The sequence below is a fragment of the Sceloporus occidentalis genome, unplaced genomic scaffold, assembly GCF_023333645.1.
Source record: "Sceloporus occidentalis isolate IW3139 unplaced genomic scaffold, rSceOcc1.0.p SCAF_2, whole genome shotgun sequence".
In the NCBI taxonomy this organism is placed as follows: Eukaryota; Metazoa; Chordata; class Lepidosauria; order Squamata; family Phrynosomatidae; genus Sceloporus; species Sceloporus occidentalis.
The window spans coordinates 216,858,224-216,880,090 of record NW_028316982.1 but is presented as its reverse complement, the minus strand read 5'-3'; the positions used below and the strand labels follow the sequence as shown (position 1 = coordinate 216,880,090).

General features: G+C 37.0%; 1 protein-coding gene across 2 annotated transcripts in view; it reads left to right on the top strand.

Annotated features, from left to right (window-relative positions):
* Nucleotides 1–20,952, top strand: part of LOC149319688 (1,4-alpha-glucan-branching enzyme-like) — a 215,543-nt gene extending 194,591 nt beyond the window's left edge. The window contains exons 15-17 of one of the 2 annotated variants that reach the window (XM_089512204.1): nucleotides 6,411–6,528; nucleotides 8,552–8,617; nucleotides 18,519–20,952. In XM_089512204.1, coding sequence (XP_089368330.1) covers nucleotides 6,411–6,528; nucleotides 8,552–8,617; nucleotides 18,519–18,575 — 241 coding nt within the window. In that variant the 3' untranslated portion in view covers nucleotides 18,576–20,952. The remainder of the gene's footprint in view (nucleotides 1–6,410; nucleotides 6,529–8,551; nucleotides 8,618–18,518) is intronic. The other variant, XM_089512205.1, reaches the window with a different exon arrangement.
* Nucleotides 20,953–21,867: the final 915 nt, after the last annotated feature.

Here is a 21,867-nt window from a genome sequence, read left to right as displayed (position 1 = left end):
GTTGTGTGTTACTTGCGGGTTACAGTAGTGGGTTACATAGTGGAGCTGGTGAGTTTTTGTGTGAGGGCTATTGAGAGTCAGAGAGGAACTCTGTTTGGTTTATACAGTTCCTGCCTCTGTATATAGCTTATACTTAGCACTTGTAAATAAATCTCTTTACCTTGGAGCTGTCCGGTTCCGCTTCTTCATTCCATACTGGTCTCTTAAGTGCCTGGATGTAGATACTGAAATCTCATTCAAGCCTTGTTAGCAGCGTGACAAAAACAGGACCCTTTCACATGCCACAATTATAATATGATGATTCCACATTAAGTGCCATGACATCTTGTGGAATCCTGAGGTTTGTAGTTTGGTGAGACACTAGAGCTTTCTGGCTGAGAATTCTAAATGTCCCTCCCTTAGCTGCAAATCCCAGAATGCCATAGGATGGAACCATGGCAGTTAAAGTAGAATCATAGTGCTACAATTGGATAAAGTGAAAGGTTCTTATTTAAAGAAGTTATTCACCACTGCTGGAGCCTTCCAGGAGAGGCAATTTACTTTTATTGTGTGAAAATGAGGGTGTTCTGGGGAGATTGCAAAATCAGTCCTTGGATGTCAGCAGGCAGCTTCATCGCCCACCCATTTTAGATACTTTCGAATATTATAGAAATTGGCCCTGCAGTAGACATATTTCAGATTCATTTTTGTCTCTTTGATTGTATAAAAAATAATTGCCAGTTTTTTCCCCCTTTTCAGTCCCTGAAGTTATAAATTCATTAAAAAAATCCATGAATATTTTTTCTTACCAAGTAATGTATAGTGGGATGCAGGAGGGAGATATTTTTATTTTGCATACAAGACCATTGTTAAAATTATTTTTACCTTTTCGATTCAGGACGTTCCATTTCCTCTTCTCCTAAAAACTACTAAAGCAATAAGTGCGGTAAATAAATGTAAAGCAGCCATTAAAGATGCCAGAGCTTTCAGCAACAAAGATAAATTATTAAAAGTAACATATACTGTAGATCATAGAAGCTAAACAAGAAATGCCAGTGGGAGACATTACCCCTACATTCATAAACTATAGTGACATTGTAGATTCATTTGCTAGTGCTGAGTTTAAAAAGGCACCAGAGAAAACAACTGGAGTTGTTCTTTATAGGTCTCTGTGAGATGTGTGACAATAAAACAAGGGGCCATTTAGCCATTTCTTTAAATATCTGAATGCCCCATTTGTGGACTGTGCAGTATTCTAAGCCTTTTGGGGAGTGCTATTAGATTAAAGGTAATAGAGCTAGCATTTAAAAACTATTATTTAAATTTAACCTTGCTAAATTTTGTAGAAAATATATACAACAGCTCCCAAATGCTCTCAAAGACTGATATATACAGTGGACACTGCAATAGTTGTATTTCTGTTCACTTTGGTATAAAGGAATGTTCTTTATGCCTAATCAAAGAGAAAATCCTGGAGAAGCATTGACCCGTATGGAGTTCTGTATCACGTATTACAGTCTTCTATAGCTTAGATTGCAGTCTGCCTCTTTCAAAGTCAAAGAGTCCAGTGGCACTTCGGAGAGTAACTGGCTTGCTATGATACCAGCTTTTATAGACAAGAGCCTCTTTTGGCACATACTGAAAAGGATTTTGTATAGACATATATTCATCTAGCCATAGTAAAGGGGAAATAATAAGTTAACAAGGTAAAAACTAAGGTTAAGAGGGGTACAAAGAGCAGATCTTGATCCCTAGGCTGTGAAAGACAAATACATTATCTAAACATTTTTGTGTTTACTAGAGCATCCAAGCACGAATATAACAATTGCTGAAAAACTAAAGTTGAGAGACATTTTTTGTGGTTTGAGAGCCCCAGCTAAAATCTATATACAAATCTTATGAAATGGTATCAAACAACAAAATGTTCAGTTCTGGTAATTGTTATGTAAACAGTTGCTATGTCAGTTAGAGGCTGGATGAAAAAAAGTGCTATTTTAGCACATAACTATTGTGGTACACTTTTTTTTCCCTGCTGAAAAGTAGCGAAAAGGTGGAGACTTCTGTAATCATGCATGTGTATATTTTTCACCCTACCTTCCAGCCAAAAACATGTTTGTATACATGGTTATATCCATTTGTTTGTTTGTTTGTTCAATACCCCATCTTTCTTTGCAGTGCAGGACTCAAGGTGGTTTACAACAAGTTAAAGAGCAGCTACTCTATTTCAGCACAATCTGTAATTTTCTTAAAGTTCTATCTTTTTGTAAGCCACCTTGGGTCCCACACTGGGAGAAAGATTGCATGCTAGACAGACAGACAGACAGACAGACAGACAATTAAAAAGACTTGAATACAGCAGGTCTGGTTACAGATGTTTTTTACAATGAAGAAGGCCAGTGCAGGATGGTAATGACAGGACACTGGAGAGGCCTTTCTTGTTGTTATGTGTCTTCAAATCATTTCTGACTTATGAATATAACAATTGCATGATTTTCTTGTGAATATTTTTTTTCAGGTGGGTTTTCTGAGGCAGAGAGAGTGGAGTCTATTGGGAGTTAAACAAGATTTAAAGCAAAGAAAACCCAGAAATGCCCAAAGTTTATCACACTGCGTTGCAGTTAACATAAAATAATGCGAAGTTAACCCAAACGCAAACCAGAGAAAACCTATAGCTTTTTACTTTGGGATCAACCCAAAAGTAAAAAAGCTGCCATTTTTCTCTGCTTTGTGTTCAGATTAACTTTGCGTTATTTCACTTGGGCAGTCCCCTAATGTGATAAATTCCCCAAATTCACAAGTTTTGTTTAAACTCCAATGTATTTTAAATCTTGTTTAACTCCTGTTTTCCTGTGGGATCTCGCTAATGTGATAAACTCCAGCGTGACTTGTCCATGGTCACCCAATGGTTTCTCATGGCCAATCAAGGATTCAAACCCTGGTCTTGGAGTCATAGTCCAGCACTCATACCTCTTCACTACAATGGCTTGTATGTCTTTTCACTTCAATGTTATTACAGTTATGTAAAAAAAAATTCAGGATTATGGGGTATTTTTGGTCTATGTATTTTGGATTAAGTTCCAAGGTTAAATTGAATTGTGAAATCGAAGGCTTTCATGGCCAGCATCCATCGTTTTTTTTGTTTTTTTTTGGGGGGGGGGAGGGGGTTCGGGCTATGTGGCCATGTTCTAGAAGACTTTCTTCCTGACATTTCCCCAGCATCTATGGCTGGCATCTCTGATGCCAGCCACAGATGCTAGCGAACGTCAGGAAGAAAGTCTTCTAGAACATGGCCACATAGCCCAAAAAACCCACAAAAAACTTTAAATTGAATCTTTTTACGCTCTTGGAACTTCATCCAAAAATTCTAGATCAAAAAACAAACAAACCACAACTCCTTTTTGGCTCCCTTCCTGCCCCCTACACTTTAGCCATTACAACAAACTAGATCACAGGAGTTTCTCACCTCCACGATATTACAATCATGTAGAAGAAAAAGCCAAAAAAGTGATGGCATGGGGATTTTTTTTTGGGGGGGGGGGGGTCCAGATATCTTATATAAAGTTCCAAGGTAGTCAAAAGTTTAAATTGAATTCTATCTTTAATTGTAATGACAACTGATTAATATATGTTCTCATTCAGAAAATATATTACTTATGTAATGGAAAAATGAATCCATATAAATTTTGATAGTTCTTTTTTTCTTAGTTATATTGCTATGATGCAAATCAATTCACACCCAGGTCTGGCTGAAAAATAAGATAGAAATTATGTTAGCAGAAATCCTAGAGTCTGAAATGACACAGTTCAGCACGATTTGTAACTTTCTTTAAATGTCTTTCTTATTTATAATAAACTGCTTGGAAGCAGGGATTTTTATCACAAAGCACCAGCAACAAAAATGATGGGAAGAAAAACCCCTGTTAACTTGGTTCAGAAACCTAAAATTTATAATATGCAATTTGGCATCACTTAAAACCAAAGAAATGAAGAAATGTGAGGCAAGCATAATTCTTCTGACAAATCACTTGGAATTCTCTAAGACTAGGATATGCATTTATGCTTTGTTAAACATACAAATGTTTGTTGTATTTTTAGACAATATTGAAAATTTCTCACTGACAGTTTGATGCATAAATAAAACCAATTGCAACTTTTCAGAAAAACCTAGTTCAGCTGAAAGACTAGTGTCAAAAGATATAAATGATAGCAATTCTGTTAGCATCACAATCCTCAGACTTGATCAAAAGGCTGAACAAACACTGGAGCCTTAGAGCACTTTGAGTCATCAAAAGAACAAGCATGGCTTCATTTTGCTCTAATCCTATTAGTGGAGGTTCTATCAAAAAGTGTTTTCCGTAGCTGAGAATAAAGGTTCTGGAACATTGTTCACAACATGTTATAGTTCTGTTTAAGATAGAAGTTTTTTTTCCTCTCTCGCTGTTTCATTATGTTACTAAAACTTTTTGAAGGCCAGGTCAGACCCTCAGTCAACTTTAAATTGCCATCATTTTGTTGATTTCTAGGCTGAAAAAAAAGTTACATTAAATGTTGTCAATGCTACAGCACTAGGCTTTCGAGAACTATCTGAAGATGATAATGTTATTTGATTTCAAAAAAAGTATAGTACAGTGTAAGATTGTTACCACTTATCAACTTCACAAAGCAATGAAAACAGTTTGTTTTCCTATACAATTGTGCATGCATATCGACAGGCAGAAATGTGATACCAGTGGCTAAATCCAGTTTTAGTTCTAAGTAGAGCTGACCCATTGAAGTCAATGAGACTTAAGTTTATGCTTCTAACAACTCTTGTCTATTTCAATAAGTCTGCTTTAACCTGGGATACAACCACACTGCAGAAATTATCTAGTTTGACACCACATTAAGTGTCATGGCTTAGTGCTATGGAATTCTGGGAATTTTAGTTTGTTGTGGACCCAGAGCTCTCTGGCAGAGAAGGCTAAATGCTTCACAAAACTACAATTCCCAGAATTCCATAGCATTGAACCAGGGCAGTTAAAGCAGTCCAAAACCGGATTATTTCTGCAGTGCTGATGTACCCTGAAACTAAAAATAGATTAACCTTTAGAGCAGGGGTGGGAATGATACCTTCCTCCAGATGCTATTGGACTACAGATCCCAAGATCACAACAAGTATGTGTTGTTGAAGTAGCAATAGAATGAAGGAGGAAAAGGTGATGTTGTGTGGCTTTGTAGGCATAGGGGTGGAATGGCAACCACTGTTCTTCCTTTCCTGCTTCAGGGAACAAGAAAACTGGAGCAGCACTAATCCCTGCTGGCCATTCCTCTCATTGTGCCTGTGAAGAACTGCAGTGTTCCTTGTCTTTTTTACACTGCTTTATGCTGCCACAAGGCAAAAGGAGTAGCTGTAGAAGCAGGGAACATGAAGTGGCAGTGGCAGTCATCTTGGCTGTGGTCATGTGTGGCATTAAATATGACAGTCCCCTTGAAGCTTATAGGTGCTTGTAGGGAAATTTCTTCTGATCTCTGCTGCCATTTTGCTTTCTTTGCTTCAGGGGTTGCAAGTAAGCTACTGAAGTGTGAGTAGATAAAGGAGGAGTCATCAAAAGCAGCCCTTCCCTCTCCCCTTGTCCCTGCAGTGCTTTGTGCTGGCAATTATGAGGCTGACCTCATCATTATTTTAGATGTGATTGTTTTAAATGTATTTTTTTCCAGGACAGATTGAGGGACCACAAAAAGGAGGTGGGGGGGTCACTCTAAGCCTCCAAGCTATACTTTCCCTGGTCCTGCTATAGTGTTATAAGAGAAAACATTACCACAGAAGAAGAACGTTCCTTAGAGCAAGGTTAATGTTTTAAACTTGAGTACCTTCCACAAATCCATGTGTGTGGAAGAACCCAAAAAATGCCATTTGATGTTCTGCTGAAGATTTTTGTTTCTGTTGTTTGAATCCAGATGAAGTCATTGTTTAGGTATGCTGAAAGCTGCGTATATTGCGGGTGCACTGTATAGTCTTACAGTCACTGTGTTTTGTATTTCTGCTTTGTACATAGATACTGGCAGGGCAGTGGATAGTTTGCTGGTAGTTCAACTTGTACATACCTACACTGAAACAGTTTCCATTGAATTATAGGGCATGGATCAGGAGGTATAGCTTTTCTTGCAACAAACATTGAAATGGACAAATGTATCTCATATCTTTAACACTTAAGGGATTTTTACATACACAGTTCACAGTTTACACTGGACAGTTTACACTGTCCTCTCTTATGTAGTTTGTAAAATAGTATTAATATACTTTGCTAAAATATGGTAAAATGCAGTTGGAATTGTTACATTTTGAATTACATGATGAGTTTTTTCCCCCTTGTTACCATCTTCAATTCCATTTGTTTAGTGATTTCACATTATACTTCATTTGGTATAAAAGTCCTTAACTGTTACCTTAAGTATAAAATTGTACTGGATTCTGATGCTTCAAAATATGGAGGGCATAATAGACTGGACCATAACACAGATTTCTTCACTCAAAATTACTACCATAACAATAAACCTAATTCTCTTCTGGTAAGTATATTTTTTCTACCTCACTTCTGCAATTTTTGTGGACAGTTTTATTAAATCTGCATTTTATCTACCCTGGCTCCCAATTTATTGCAGTTGATATTTGCATGAAAATCTAAGAATAAACTAAAGCTCTTCAGTGAATGTGCTGTGCCTCAGAGAGAGTAATGGTGATAATGATTCTAAATTTCTGGACACTTTTTAAATCATATATTACTGAATTGCATACAACAGTTCTATGAAATAACTAAGCATGAAACTATTTTAGTGTGCATTTTTGTTGTCGTGGTAGTTCATTCCATATTTCATTTTGAGTTTTCATTAACTTGCATGCTTACCATGTTTCTTTTACATATCAGCATGCATTTCCTAACCTTTGCTCTGGTGATTTAGGGAATCTGCTAGAGGCATAAAGACCAGTTTGACAATCATCTATAGTTCAGTAGATGGGCATTTTTCCCCTTTGTACTTAGACATCCTTACTTTCTGTAAACATATTTAGCAGTGTCTAAACCAAACTGGTTTTTCTTCATGACAAATTTTTTAAATGAAAGAATGCCAGTAGAATTATTTTCCTTACATTATTTCTGTGATATCATATTTATATTTGTAATCATATCCCAGTACCCTTGTATTCTTTTACTCAGACAAGTCTCAGCTCACTAAACGTTATACTTGATATATTTTCTGGCTACAATCCAAAGGGGATGTGTGAATGATCTATGCAGACACATTTTATTTAATCTTATTTTACTGTTAGAACTAGAAGATTGTCTACATCAAAAGGTCCCCACCAGAACACTCAGACTGAGCTTTGAAATTACTGATTTCAAAGCTTTTTTTGTTTGTTTATTAGCAATGTAATTAAGAAATGGTTATATGAGTTCAAAAAACTGTTTCAAACATATTACCATTGTGTGGTTGAGTATAACCATTCTAACGTTGATAGGCCCATGGTGATAATGTGTGTGGCTTGTATTGCATGCATTACAGTGCAGCAGACACCAAACAGTGAACCTGTGGACAGATTCCTACAGTCCCATATAGACTTGGTCACTTCATGGGATTCTGGGGCTGTTTTTATGTACATTCAAGTTGATCTGGTGCTGTATGCCTTGAACTCTTGTCTCCCAGCCACTATACCATGCTGGCTATCCCAACCCAATCAATTTGAATGGATTCATGGGATTCCAGAGTACCTAGATATATGTTTGTGACATTCATTTTAATGGCAAAAAAATTCACATCCCTATTAAAATGAATGGGACATTGCATGCTTAATTTTATATTTCTGTTTTAATAAGTGATGGATGGACTCCCTCATTTTTAGGGATTTTAGAGGGTGAGGGTATTGTCATCCCCTCATAGGATCTTAAATTAGCTTACTATGTTTGTTTCAATATATTGTATGATTTTATTTTTTTAATGTAAGCAATCTTTTCATCTTTAAAATCCCAAATATTTTCCTAGCCTAGTTTTTCCCCCTTCCTAGTGATGAAATGGAATGTTTTTGGTAAACATTTTGTACTATTTAATTATACTATTTCTTAAAGAATGTTTAGTATTTATTCTATTGCTACATTTTATTTCCAATAAAAAGGCAAATATCTACTTTCTACATACAGGAAAAACCTTGCCAACAATAGTTTGTCTTGGTTTGGCAGGAAGCTGAATCACAGGAAGGCACAATAATTCTAGAAAACCTTTCCCCATTTTTCCCTTCACTAAACTAACAGTGAATATTGCTAATAGCTTATGATAACAACTGTGTGTCTTATTAATCATAACATATTATCAACATGACATAGTATTGCCATTTCATACTGCAATATAAACATGTCCAGAAGCTGAAACAACAGTTAAAAAAAGATCTTGAAAAATGCATGTGAAAGCATGAAAAAAGCCTAGAAGTTGAGTGACTAATATATTTCTGAAACAGCTACAAGTTATAGCATGGTGACTGCACTACAGTATTAGTTACTAAAACCCAAGAATGTGGGTCACACTTCTTCTTTATATCCCCTAGCAACCCAGTTCACTGAATGAAAGTGATGGCCAATCCAGAGGACAGCTGCAAACATACTTCCTGGAGGTAATGTTGCAGGCAAAAGTGTGTCAGGCAAAACAGTAGCACTTGGTAAATAAGCAGGATCCAGTTCTCTGGTTACTTGGAGCCCATTAAAGTCTAAACCTCCCACAGAAATAACCATGTGTTACACAAATTAATTTGTACAATTTTTTTAAAAAAATTATCTGTGTTATAGATTACCATTAGGCTCCCGATTTTTTCCCTCTCATGTCTGTGAGATGAAGTTTCCATGATTAGCCCATAGAGCAGGTCTAAAGATTTCCTTGCAGCATCTGGGGACACTTCTGGTAATGCAAAGGAGGTCTCCAGTTTCAAGTTGATTTTCTACCCCCCCACCCCCGCCTGCATTGCAGCAAGAGAATCCCCTGATCTGTAGGAGGAGCCTTAAGGATGATTGCTAATGGAAGTGGTTAGAACATTAGGGGCCCTCATTGCATGAGCAGAGCTCTCCTTTTGGATCTCTGGAAGGTGCACATTGACTTCCATCTCTAAAAGATGGCAGAGGGGGAAGCATAGCCCTAAAAGAGGACAAAAACATTTCAGGAGAATATATGAATTGTTTTTAGATTGCTCACAACAGTAGAATTTCTGATCCTCAAATTGTTTTCAATTACTAGAATACTTCAGAAGTGAAAGAAATGGGAGAGATTGTTGCTAATTCCTGCCCAAAGGCAAATCTCTATCTTCTGGAGCAACCTGCACATTCTAAAATATGTGGCACCAGCAGAAAGAAAAATTCAAGGCATTAAGATACCAGGAGAACAAACAAACACACAGGAAAATAAAAATACATGTGTTTTTGACAGAGCCATGGATTCATTATGAAGATACTAAAAATGGCAGCATCTAATGAGCAAATGCCATCTATAACTTCTATTCTAAAGATACATACTGGAAACAATTCCTATTGTGCTCATGTTCTTCTCTTGTCAAGAATCAATCCTGATACCCTGGCAGATGAAGGACAGTCAAATTATAAACAAATAGTCAAACTTTGTGCCTGCCTGACCACATAGTAGGGCTGAACTAGGGTGGAGCATTCACATGCTCTGAGCCATAGTTCAGCGGCTCCGCCACCATCATGGTGCACATCCATCCACACGGCACACACCATGAGACATCTCTGGCACACGGCGTCCAAATGGCACTGGCCAGAAGGAGGGTCATCATAGTGCACGAGCGCACCTGTGATGCCCCTTCCAGGAAGCTGCTCAGAGCAGCTTCTTTTAGGGAGCGGGTCAGTGCCACAGTGTGTGGCTGCTGCAGCATCAACCTGAGGCAGGAAGGGGTGGCTTACAGCCGCCCATCTATACTGCCCCAAAGTTAGCAAACCTACATAAAATATAAACTCGTATTCATAAATCTGTATACGTCTGTGATCCAGATAGGTGTACAACAAAACTAATTGACTCCTATCTGAGAGAAAAAAGGAAGGGAAAAAGGTTGGAATAGTTTGTGTTGTGAAATATCATGTGAGAAAGGAAAGTGATAAATTGAAGTTATAAGGTCCATTACACTGAGAATTTGCTTACTGCCATTATGATAATGGCATACTATGACCACATGCATTCTGTTATACAGGAACAGGTTTTTAAGGCTATTAAAATCCAACAAGACAAGCTAGGATCTAGATACATGTTAATTATCCAAACACCTCATCTTTCCACTCATCACTAATCTGAATAATATTTCCATTGCTAGTTTTGTTTCTTTCCTGGCTCATCCATTTCAAGGTCACTCATCATTACTTCAGTACTTACTAGCAAATGGTATTCATTTGCTAACTGTTTTTAACTATGTAAGCAAAGCTTTAGATTAAAATATTCTTGTTTGCTGGTACTTTGATCATAGATAAATTTGTTTGGTTTTTTTTACATCCATGTTTGTTACCAATATAAATGGATGGAGATTTTGGTGTGCTAGTTTTTGTGTGTGTGTGTGCTGTGACTTCCACTGTACTGCTAAGACTTTCTTTTAAAGTTCTGCCCAATTTAGGGTACCATGTTCACATGATTGTTAGCAAGGAGGCTTCTTTCCTCTGAAGTGAAGAGTGTTCAAGTAGATGTTACTTGTTTTTGAGCCAACCCATCTTAAATTAGTAACTTTATAAATAATAGCATGTCGTGAGAAAAGTTGGGCTGAAGGCTAGATAGCAGAATGCCAAGTTTGCTGGCTATCTGAGATACAGAACATCCCCAGAAATATAATGGACTGGCAGTTATTATATAGTCCTGCATTAAGGGTGGATCTGATTAATCACATTTCCAACAGAAATCAGGAGTGGACAGTAGGTTCCAAGACTTGTCACCACAAAACAGCTTAACAGGTTGATCTGAAACTTAGCAATATAAGAGAGGATACTTTAAGGATAGGCCACACTATCTTTCGGGTAGGCTACAGCTTGCTCATAGGTGTTTAGAGTTTGATAGGCAAGATCCAGAAGTATGTCATGCATATTCTTCACTCTTCTCCTATGGGCTTTGCTTGGGTTAGGTTAGCTGGTTTATTTTTCTCTTTCTAGATTTCAGTAAACAATTTATTGTGTTCCATCTGAGAGGATATCTAGTATGTGCTATGCTCTATCAGTGTTTAAAATTGTTTCTTTTTCCTTTTCTTTTAAAAGTTGTTTTTGCTCATTTGGGGCGATGGAAGAGGAGAGGCCATATCTACTAAATCTCAGAGGCAAATTTCAGATGTAATCCAAGATTGAGTCTGCACTCTTAGAAAAAGAGAAATATTTGGAACTTTAGGGGAATTGTTGCCATAGAATATTTTAACTCATGTATAGTGTTGCTGTTGTGCTGGAATGCCTATACTTATTCACTTATTTTGATCTGATTATTAGTAAAATAAACCCTATTAGTGATCTTGGGGAAAGTTCAGAAGAGTACTGTTTTTAAAGCAGAGTACATTAGCAGATTTTGAATACTAGCTCACCAAAATATTGCCTCCAGAATCAATGCCAGTACTTAACATGAGGAAAGCTGGTTTAAAAGAATCACTGCTATAAGCAAATCACAGCAGCAATCAATTTCGAAATGATAATGAGAGCTTAGTGATACAAAATTGTAAAAGTACTTGCCAGTTGATAATGCTAAACTTCACCTCTATTTGCAGCCATGGGGGACTGTCTTCCCCTATATGCTACCACTGTGTGACTTGTGAGACTCAATCATTTTTAATCCTCAGGAAAGAGGTCTTAGGACTTGGTAGCAATCCCTGTACTCACCAAGAGTTTGTTTTTGAAAAAAATTGTTGTGCTGTCTTTCCAACAAACTCTAATGCAAATTAACTTAGTGCCCTTTTGCTGTATCCAGATAGAAGACATCTATCTGGATCTGAACATACATCATATAAAATTTCCTGGTATCCAGAACCCATGTAGAAGAGTAAAGGAAGAAAGTCCTTACACATATGTACAGTTTGTAGAGAATACATACCATCCTCTTGTCTTACAAACGCCTCACTCTGGAGTTTATATTGAATGTAATTGCAAGTTGAAATATTTGGAGAATATTTGGGGAAAGACATGAGGCATCTTGCCATTCCTCCCACAAGAAAAAATGGGTGGTTCCAGCCCTCATGACTCACAAAGACTCTCCACAAACTAAACTGCATTATATCATAAATAATATTATTGTATGTTCAGAATCTTATCAGTAAGAGTTACTAAAACTTACCTTACAAAACATAGATTATTTATATTCCTTCCGCTACTGCTAATAACCATTTTGAGTAAAGGGCCCAAAGATAATGCTAATTTCGAAATTAGTTCCAGTACTATAGGTCCTTAAGGTCCTTTGTTCTGTGCTGTGATTCCACTTTAAGAATCATGCCCTCATTATATAGAATCCTGAAATCCATTTTCTGAGGCACTGGAGCTCTCTAGCTGAGAATTTAAAATGCCCCTCCTTACACTGAAAATTGCAGCATTGCATAGGAGGAAACTCCAGCATTTAAAATACATTCATAGTACTATAATTGTGTAATGTTAAATGGCCCAAGAATAAAGAGAAGCAAGTGAAATGGGAACCGAACCATTTCTGCTACTAAATGTATAGACAATATATGTGAGGAAATAATTTATTTTTCATTTGTAACTGTATAAGCCAAGTTGTGCTTGAGGGGGTAAATGTTACAGAAATTGTTTCAGAATTCTGAATACCTTATTTATTTTATTGTTTAATTTCAGATTAATTGTCTCAAATAATAATAATAATAATTTCATATTTAACACATGGGACATATAATATTTTTTAACTGATGTATTTGCTCCGAAATATATGGTAACATGCCTCTGTGGGAAATAAAAATGAACTTTTGTCATCACCCTGCCTAAGTGAAAGAATATCCTTTAAAAAATTCCTGTGACTCACCCTGGTACCTGATTTCCAAACCCCTCCACCCCTTCAGAGCTGTATAGCATTCTTCACATAATTTTTATGCATTTTTTAAAAGTAATCAAATTCCTTTCTGCACATGTTCAGGGATAATTTTTGTTCATGGTTCCTGTATTATAGAGCTAGGACCTGGCATATGAAATTATTACTACAAAGTTGCTTTGAATCTTGATTGCACAGTGATGCACAATGTCACACTACCTCTGTCTGCAATATTGTGCTGCTGGAACCAGCTGAGCATTAGTCTCTGTCATGTCTGTTCTCCCACTTAATTGGCTAGCTATGTAATCTCAGTAGGAAATTGCTTTTGGGGGATATGTAACCTGTTCTGAGTTCTTTGGAGAAACAGGCAGGTATAAAAAAAGTGTTATATAGAGTCTATCCCCCTCCTCAGAAACATTGAAGAAGAGAGCAAGAGCTCATGCTGATGATTTCATATAACCATCTTCCCATGGATTATGGAAAGCATTGATTATGTTTCTCTCTGCACAGTGTGAGATGGCAGATTGGCATACTCTCAATTAGCTGTCATTTTATCGGCTATTATGCTGCAATATTTGACATTTGTCTAGAAAATATGTGTTACTGTTCTAACACATGAATTAATGTGGACATTTAGTCATGTTAAGATTCAAATTGCAGCATTTGTAGAACAAATGCAGGCAGATTTAGTTATTTTGACATTCCATTACATCCTCAATGAAATGTACATTTCATTAAGTAGATGTGGCAAGTCGTACACAGGATATGTTTTGTTTTTTCTAAATGGGAATGTTTTGGCTCTGAGGAGATCACTGACTTCCTTGACCTAGTCAGAGCCCTTCCTGGTGGATCTTACAAGATGATTTGCCCCTAATGGAATCATATAGATTACCTACTGATCCTATGACATTTCTGTCAAAGATCTTGTCCATCTGTCCAGGCTGGGACTTAAGATAACTTATGAAAGAAAGAAAAAATACAATGGCGCTTTACACACCGCCATTAAAGTACGCGTAGAGCACGTACTAGGGTTAGGGAGGTGCGGTGCTTCTGCACCTTCCTAACCCTAATACACGCTCTGCGCGTAAAAAATGACGGCGGCCGTTCCAGACGGCCGCCGCCATGAGGACGTCATGGCCACACCACCTCTATATGGGGTGGCACGGATGTGACGTCCTCGCTCCGCGCCAGGGCGCCTAGTGCGCCCTTAGCGCAGACCAGGAAGGAGCTCCATTTCGGAGCTCCTTCCTGGTTTGCGGCACCGCTTTGCGTCGCTGGGTGCAGCCTTCAGACGGCTGCGCCCAGCGAAGCAAGGGAGAAAGGGGCCAAGCGACCCCTTTCTCCTCCTCCCTGCTGCCGCGGGGTGTCCTTGGGGCTTGAAGCCCCAAGGACACCCCTTTTCAGGCTGCGGGGAAGCGGTGTTTTGCCGCTTCCCCGCAGCCTGAAAAGCGGCGGATCGGGGCCTCAGCGGCTGCCGTTCTGGCAGCTGAGGCCCTGATACACTGGAGAAAGGGGCGGGTACAGCCCGCCCCAAATAGTCGGTCTGTAACCCGCCAATAAAAACAAATTGGCTAACAACAAGCAAAAGTTTTCCAACAGTTCTCAATCTTTGATTTTCCAGATATTTTGATTTTATATTCAAGAAGCTCCAGCTTAACACCAGTGGTAGTGGGGAATGATGTTCACAACAATTGGAGGACCAAATGGTGAGAACCACTAGTCTACCCTCAGCGTAAAATGCCGAGATGACTGAGATAACACAGCCCCTAAGTGTCCTGTCCCACAGTGTATATCTAGTTGGCTGCATGATTTACAGATGGTTGGAAGCGAGGAAAGATAATCAGAGTAGCAAAAGACTTACATCTAATACAACTAAAATTGGGTAAGAAAATTATGAAGCCAACCACATAGCAGGGTGGTTGTGATGAAATAAAAGTTCTCTGACATTATAACCTGTGATCAAAAGTACTGCTTAAACATATAAAGGAGGACTATAGATGCTAGAAACAGGTGTGATTCTGTTTACCATGTGTGACTTATTTGTGACAATGTATACACATTGATATCTGTTTAAGAAAATTTTCATATATAAAGAAACTTCGGTAGGCCACCTAATCCATGGTATGGAAGTGAAGCTCCTCTGCAAAACTTCCTAATATTAAGTAACTGAGCTATATATGACTTTAATAGAAGACAGTGCTCGAATCAGGATTCAGAGTCCTGTTCATAATGGATAATTTGTAAAGATTTTTAGATCCCACCCATTAGTTTTGTGACAAGGATTTCTTGTACTTACTTTGTGGGTTCTGATGTAATTTTTTAAATTGCTTATTTCTAAATTTACATTTGCATGGGGAAAAAATCTTGTGTCTATAAAATGCTACATTCTGATAGGTCAACAGACTGAGAAAGCATAACAGCCAAATAGGCTACTATCCACTTTGGGGATCACTGCCCTAACACCTGCTCCAGCATGCTGGAAGACCTAGAATTCAGGACTGGGTACAGAGTCTTTTGGCACTATAGAAGGCTGCAGCATTTTGGGAGTCTAAAGACTTCTGGCACTAAAGGTGAAAAGACATAATTGGATCTTAGCCATATGTTACATTAAAATTTGTCATGCTGTTGGAGGATGATGAGAGCTGTAGTCCAATCCATCCATATTCCTTCAGGTTGGAAAAGTCAACACAATATGCTCTTGGTTTGAAAAAAGTGGCTCTGTAAATTCTATACCAAGTAAACAGTAAATCAAGACCTTATGATTTCTGCTGAATTACCCAAGGTATTCTAAATTTTGCCAAACTGGCAGTCCTTGTTGTTTGATAGAGATGGGGATGAGGATGGGCGTGGTGACTTCATTTGGTACTTGGTTTATGCAATAGTCCAGTTTTCAATTATTTTCCCCTTTCCTCAATATACTACTCAAGAAGTAGATGAATGAACAACCAGCAAAAAAGGAATGTAATTCCTTCAAGAAGAATATCATCAAAGCTTTGAGTTCCACTTTTATGGTGATTGTAAACGAAATGCCAACAAATATCAATGTGATTGATAAAGGAAACCATATTAGATAAGGAAATGGCAAGTGACACAAGGCAGTTAATCAGATTCTGTAAGAAGACAGGTGGTGCAGAAAACAGCAACTGTTAAAAAGGCAGTTAACGTTTCAATACCTGACACTATCATTTCCCACCTTTCCATTAACAGTTTTTTAATAATGTGCACACTGTAGACAGACTTGTTTACTGTTTTCTATAGAAATTGCACATAAAAATGAATAGAATAATTGCAGTGATTTGAAATATATCACTGTTCCATGAGCAGGAGTTAAAACTTTAGATTAATATTTATCAATCCTTTAAAGATGAAGGGTCCTTCATAGTTCTGAGAGGAAAACTAAACTTGGTGTTAAATATATATTTGCATTTAACATGTACTTTTTATAAATGGAAATAGATTTGGGATGGTAATTATCAGGAGATGAGGAAGCTGGGAGAATACATGTAACCTTTCTTTCCCTGTTGCTATTTTTTTATGTTTCTTCTGCTTACATTAAGGGGGCATCCAATGGTGGGGCCAGTAAAAATAATTCTACTGGACAAACAAATACAGTACTGGACCTATGGGATCATGTTCATAATGTTTGACCACCTGGGCCAGAATAGCTGGGCCTGTTACATGGTAGGAAGGATTTAAGCAGGTTTTAACATGTTTGTATTTGGATTTAATTTGCCTCAGTTTTTTTAAAGCATTTTAAAAAATGGATGTTACACAATCAATAATAGAACTTTTTTAAAAAAATCCTTTTTAAATATAAATAATCTCCTTGTGGAATCTTTGTATTACAATGTAGTGAATTTAGATAATGTGCCTAACACAGGCCTACACAATTCACACAAGTACACAGTACCACCCTTTTCTCTTATAGTAGGAGTTTTTTGTTGTTGTTGATTTTAAAAAGGCATTCATGAGTTTCTGTGGAAAGGATTTGATCTTCAGAAGAACATACAGCCCTCAGCTAGGCCTGATTTGAACTATCCTTTTTCTTGCCATTGGGTTATCATTAACTCTTCCATATTTGTCTAGCTTGGTAGCTTGGAGTGTAGCACATTATCTATGCTGTGCTAATTTTTTGTTTGTTTGTTTCAAACTGCCAGCTACTTAAATCCATGTGACTTTGTTTATAAAAAAAATCATTTGGAAGTAAATCCTTCAGCACTTAAATCTGTGGCAATAAATAAGCATAAACCCCCCACCCCTACAACTATCATTATTTTTCTTTAATCGTAAATTTGGAGGCACATGATTCTAACCCAAGTGTGTGTTGCATTTCCTTCCCTGCTGAGCAGATTTGTTGGAGTTATTTATCACAGAAACCTTAGGGGGAAAACACTCTGTTCACTGAGGAGAGCCGAGATGCATTGGACATGCTACAGTCTGGTTCGATGAAGATCAGCTGTTCTTTTCCCTTTTTTCCTAAAGCTGTTTGCTTTACACCTTTCATTCTGGTTGGCGACTATAAAAGCTTTTCATGCCGTCAGTCAGGCTCTTGCTTGGAGATAACATGGCTGAAAATAGCATTATATTAGGAATGCCAAGAGAAGGAGGAGGAGGAGGAGAGTCTTAAAACACTGGCGATGTCAAAAAGGAAGCCTGCAATCTTCACTCATCTGCTGACTCTTTTCTAATTGCATTGTTATTGAGTTCAGTTTATGTGATCAATTGCATTCAGCAGTCTGTAAACTACCACATATCAAGGTAATTGGTAAACAGAATGTATCTGTCATGTTTTGAGTTGTGAGCCTAATCTGTATTTGGAAGAAGTATTGTGTAGAGAGTATGCCGTCGCTGATTTCTTTTTTGCCTTGTCCAAAAAATCAAAAGAAAAAAACCTACTTTTGAAGAACAAAGCAAGACATGGAGTTCAGTCAGGTTAAAAAGTTTGCATGTAATATTAAAAGAAAGTGAAATAACTTAATAACCATTTGCAAAGGCAAATTAATTTTCTGATCAAGATCAAAAGTAGTAAAGCCTATAGTACTGCAATATGGGCCTGTTGATACAAAGAATTACACTTTGTATTTACATGTATAAAATGACAAACCTGGAGCAGCTTTAATTTGGAGCACAATAGAGCTCAAATGCAGCAATAAGTGTTTGTCATTTATCACTGTACAGTGTATCGACCTGAATGTCCTCAAGTGTCTAAAATTGGGGATTGTAAATCACATGGAGCCCTCTAGTGGTAATTGCATTCAAACCTATCAGCAGATTTAGCTCTAGTAAGTGCCAAAGGTAAAGGGAAGTGCATCATTTCTATTACCCTGTGGGCCTCAGGACAGAATGCCCAAGTCCATTATTCTATTCTACATTTAATGAATATTGATGGCACACTTCATAAATGTGGGTTCCTAATTGCATATTTCATGCTCAAATGGTAAGTAGCTTATTTTACTCATTTAGATTTATCGCCTTTCTCAGCCCAAAGGCTTATGATGAAGATGTGGTTATCCTTCTTTTAGGTGTACATTCCAAGCAGAGTGGCCTTTGTGCTTCAGAATGTGGATATTCAGAACTGAAGACTCAACATCTTACAACTGGATCCATTGCTGCAAGACCAAGCAGTGTTTGATGCTAGTGGTATTGTTGTATTTACTGGTTTGAGAACATTTCAATATGAAGAGATGTTAGTACTGGTTGAAAAATGTACTTCTTATTTATTTATAATTACAAAGATTTTCAGATGGGAAATGCTCATTCAAAGCAAACATATGTAAAAGCAGAAGAAAGAAAACGGCACTGTTAACAGCTCAGTGTTACAGAATTAGACGTCAGCACATCTGGTATCCTCAAAGTAATGTTTCCAGTATTTTATCAGGAATAATGTGGAGTATTTCAAAATGCATGATCTGTCTGCAGGAATTTTCTACAATATAATTTATAATTTGCTGTTCAAGACATTTTTCCTTAAACCACATTTTGTATTAGAGATAAGGAAATTTGTTTATCATTATTATTCTTTTGCTATACATTTCTGTAACACCTACTTACTTCATTAACACTAGATTTCAAGTTATTAAGCTGCCTTGTTTGTTTTTTAAACCCATTTTTCAAAGCTTTGCAGGGCTTCATGAAAATGTATGTCAGAAAATGATTTGCAAGAACCATAAAATTAGATTCCAGTTACAGAAGGGCACCAACTGTCATCTTTGAAACAAACCACTGACAATAAGACATTGCCATTTTGGATTTACTGCTGTAGAGTTGTATGGAAATGGTTAGCTTTGAAACTGACGCTTAAATATTTTCCTTGTTTCATATCATTGAAAAATTAAAATATTAAATATACCCCTCCAAAAAAACCAAAACATTTTTTGCCTATAATGTTGTCAGTCATGTGTTCTAAGGTGAACCTTAGAAGATGAATTAGACAATTGCTGAATAAAAGCATTTTGAGGGTCATGTCTTATTAATCTTGCAAGTATAACCATATCTGTAGGGCAAAGGTCCTTTGGCCCCTCCAGAACGTTTGGGCTTCAGTTTCCACAATCCTTTACCATTGTCCATCCTGGAAGGCTTTTTGATTGTACATTTCTGCAATTAATTCCCCATCTCTGCAATTAATGTTAAATAACCTAGGAAGTTACAAAAGTTGGAAAACCAAAGTTTTCACACCTTAGCTAATAAGAGTCATATCATTTTCAAGCATATTGAAAACGAAATAAGTTGATATATTCTTTACTATCATTAATGCTACTTTTGTATTAAAGTAGGTTATACTCATTGGCACAAACATCACTTTTAGCATCCACCTTTATGCAAAGGGCTCTTGTAGCACCTTTGGGACTAACTATGTGAAAGAAATTGTAGTATAAGCTTCCATAGACGAAATATTATGCTACAACTTTTTTTTTTGCACAGTTAGTTTCAAAGGTGCTACAAATTTCCTTTGCATACTGATATCCCAGACTAACACAGCTATTTCTTTGAATTCTAGCATCCAACTTTATTACATTGCTTCACCTTTCAGATGAAAATGTTTTTTGTTCTGTTCTCCATTCATGAAGATAGAGAGGAAATTGTTATTTTAATCCAGCTGAGTAACACATTTGAAATGATGGTATGAAACAACTGATTCTTCTAAAATGAGAATTATGCCATAAGTGTGCAAGATAAATCATGGAATCAAAGATAACATTTCACATAATTTTAAAAAAAACTTCACCAGGTAAAATGTTTACAGAAGAATACTTGTTGACATTTATTTGGACTAGCCATTTTGCCTCACTTCGTAAAACAAACATATTTGTGCCAGTATACACAGTGCCTTCTTAATACTTCACAATAGCAATCATTCTGGATCAAGTAACTTAACGGCATTATGATCCACTGGCTGAACTGCATGGCAGTAGCTTCTCTTGTGCATCTCCAATGTAGTTTCTATGTTGTGAATAAATGGGCAGGATGGCTTACATGGATCATTCCTACATTTGCAGGATGTATCTACTAAGCCAGGCCTCTCAACATCTATCTGTTTATATAACCATCAAAACATAAATCTCCCTTCACTCTTTCTAGGACACAGAGGTATTTGTAAACATGATAGCATCTATAGTAGTTAGTTAAACATGACTGTAAAATAGTAAATGTTGCCGTGTTAATATCCCAACTGTTAGTCAACTGCCAATTAATTGTCAGTTTGATAAAGAACCAAGTTCCTGTTCTCACAGTTAAAATCATAGTGGGTCTATAATTCTTTTACAGATTTTAAATTAAAATTGAGAGAAATAGCTTTATAAATATGTGATATACTTTTGTTAAATTGATTTATTAATATATAATGAAAATTTTCTGGCCCTATGTCTGGACATGTAAAGGATATTGTCTTTTTCAAACTTTTGTGGAAGAAAAGCAATAAATATGTAAAGTGATTAGACACTATCAATGGCATGCAAATAAACAGATATGTAGAAATATTGTTTGTGGCATTTTTGAATTGCAGTTTAGCTCAAGATATTACTGATGCACATCCAAAGTTTTCAGCCATAAGAAATTTTGGCATCAGCAGAAGAAATGTAGGACTACATGATAAATTTATATATAATTTCTATTCAGAATCCCAGTAGAAGCAAAAGAACACAGAATGCTTCCATCTGATTTACAAGGTTGCCAGATCACAGTCCTAGCTTTACTTAATGTCAAGTTGCTATATTTCTGATGTAAAGATTTTTCAAAGTGCATGTCTATTCATATACAGATGCTTTAAAAGCAGCTGACGTTACCCTAAAAAATGGGGGGGGGGGGCTGCAAGAACTACATTATTATGCTTGGTGTCCTAAATACATATTTCATGTCCAAATGTGCATTTTGATGTAGGTAATGTAAATTAAGGCTGAAATCCTAAGTATAGTAAGTACTATTAAGAACTGTAAGACTGGCATATTGAGTTAGAAGACAAGTTTTAGAGCATCTATAGATTCTGATACTCAGTTCTGAATTAGTTTCTACTTACAGTGTCAACCCTGGTCTGACAAAAATTTGGACATTAACAGAGCTAGAAGTACTCTTTTAATGCCCTCTGTCCCTTTTTAAAATCAGGAATGCTTGTAATGTGATTTTTTACATGGAGAAAAGCCAAGTCTCAGAATGCACAACTATTACAACAGTTTTGCTTATCTGCAGACATAATTTGTTCAAGAGAAGGACTTAGTTGTCAGAGCAATCAAGTCATGGCTAATGAATCCAGATTCCTTTCTCCAAATTCCTTCTGCTCACATGAGTGCACTCTTTGTAGCAGCATCAGCATCACCACCACCCCATGGGTATGTCAGCTTCCCCTGAAAGCATTAGCCTGATGCATTTTTTGACGGT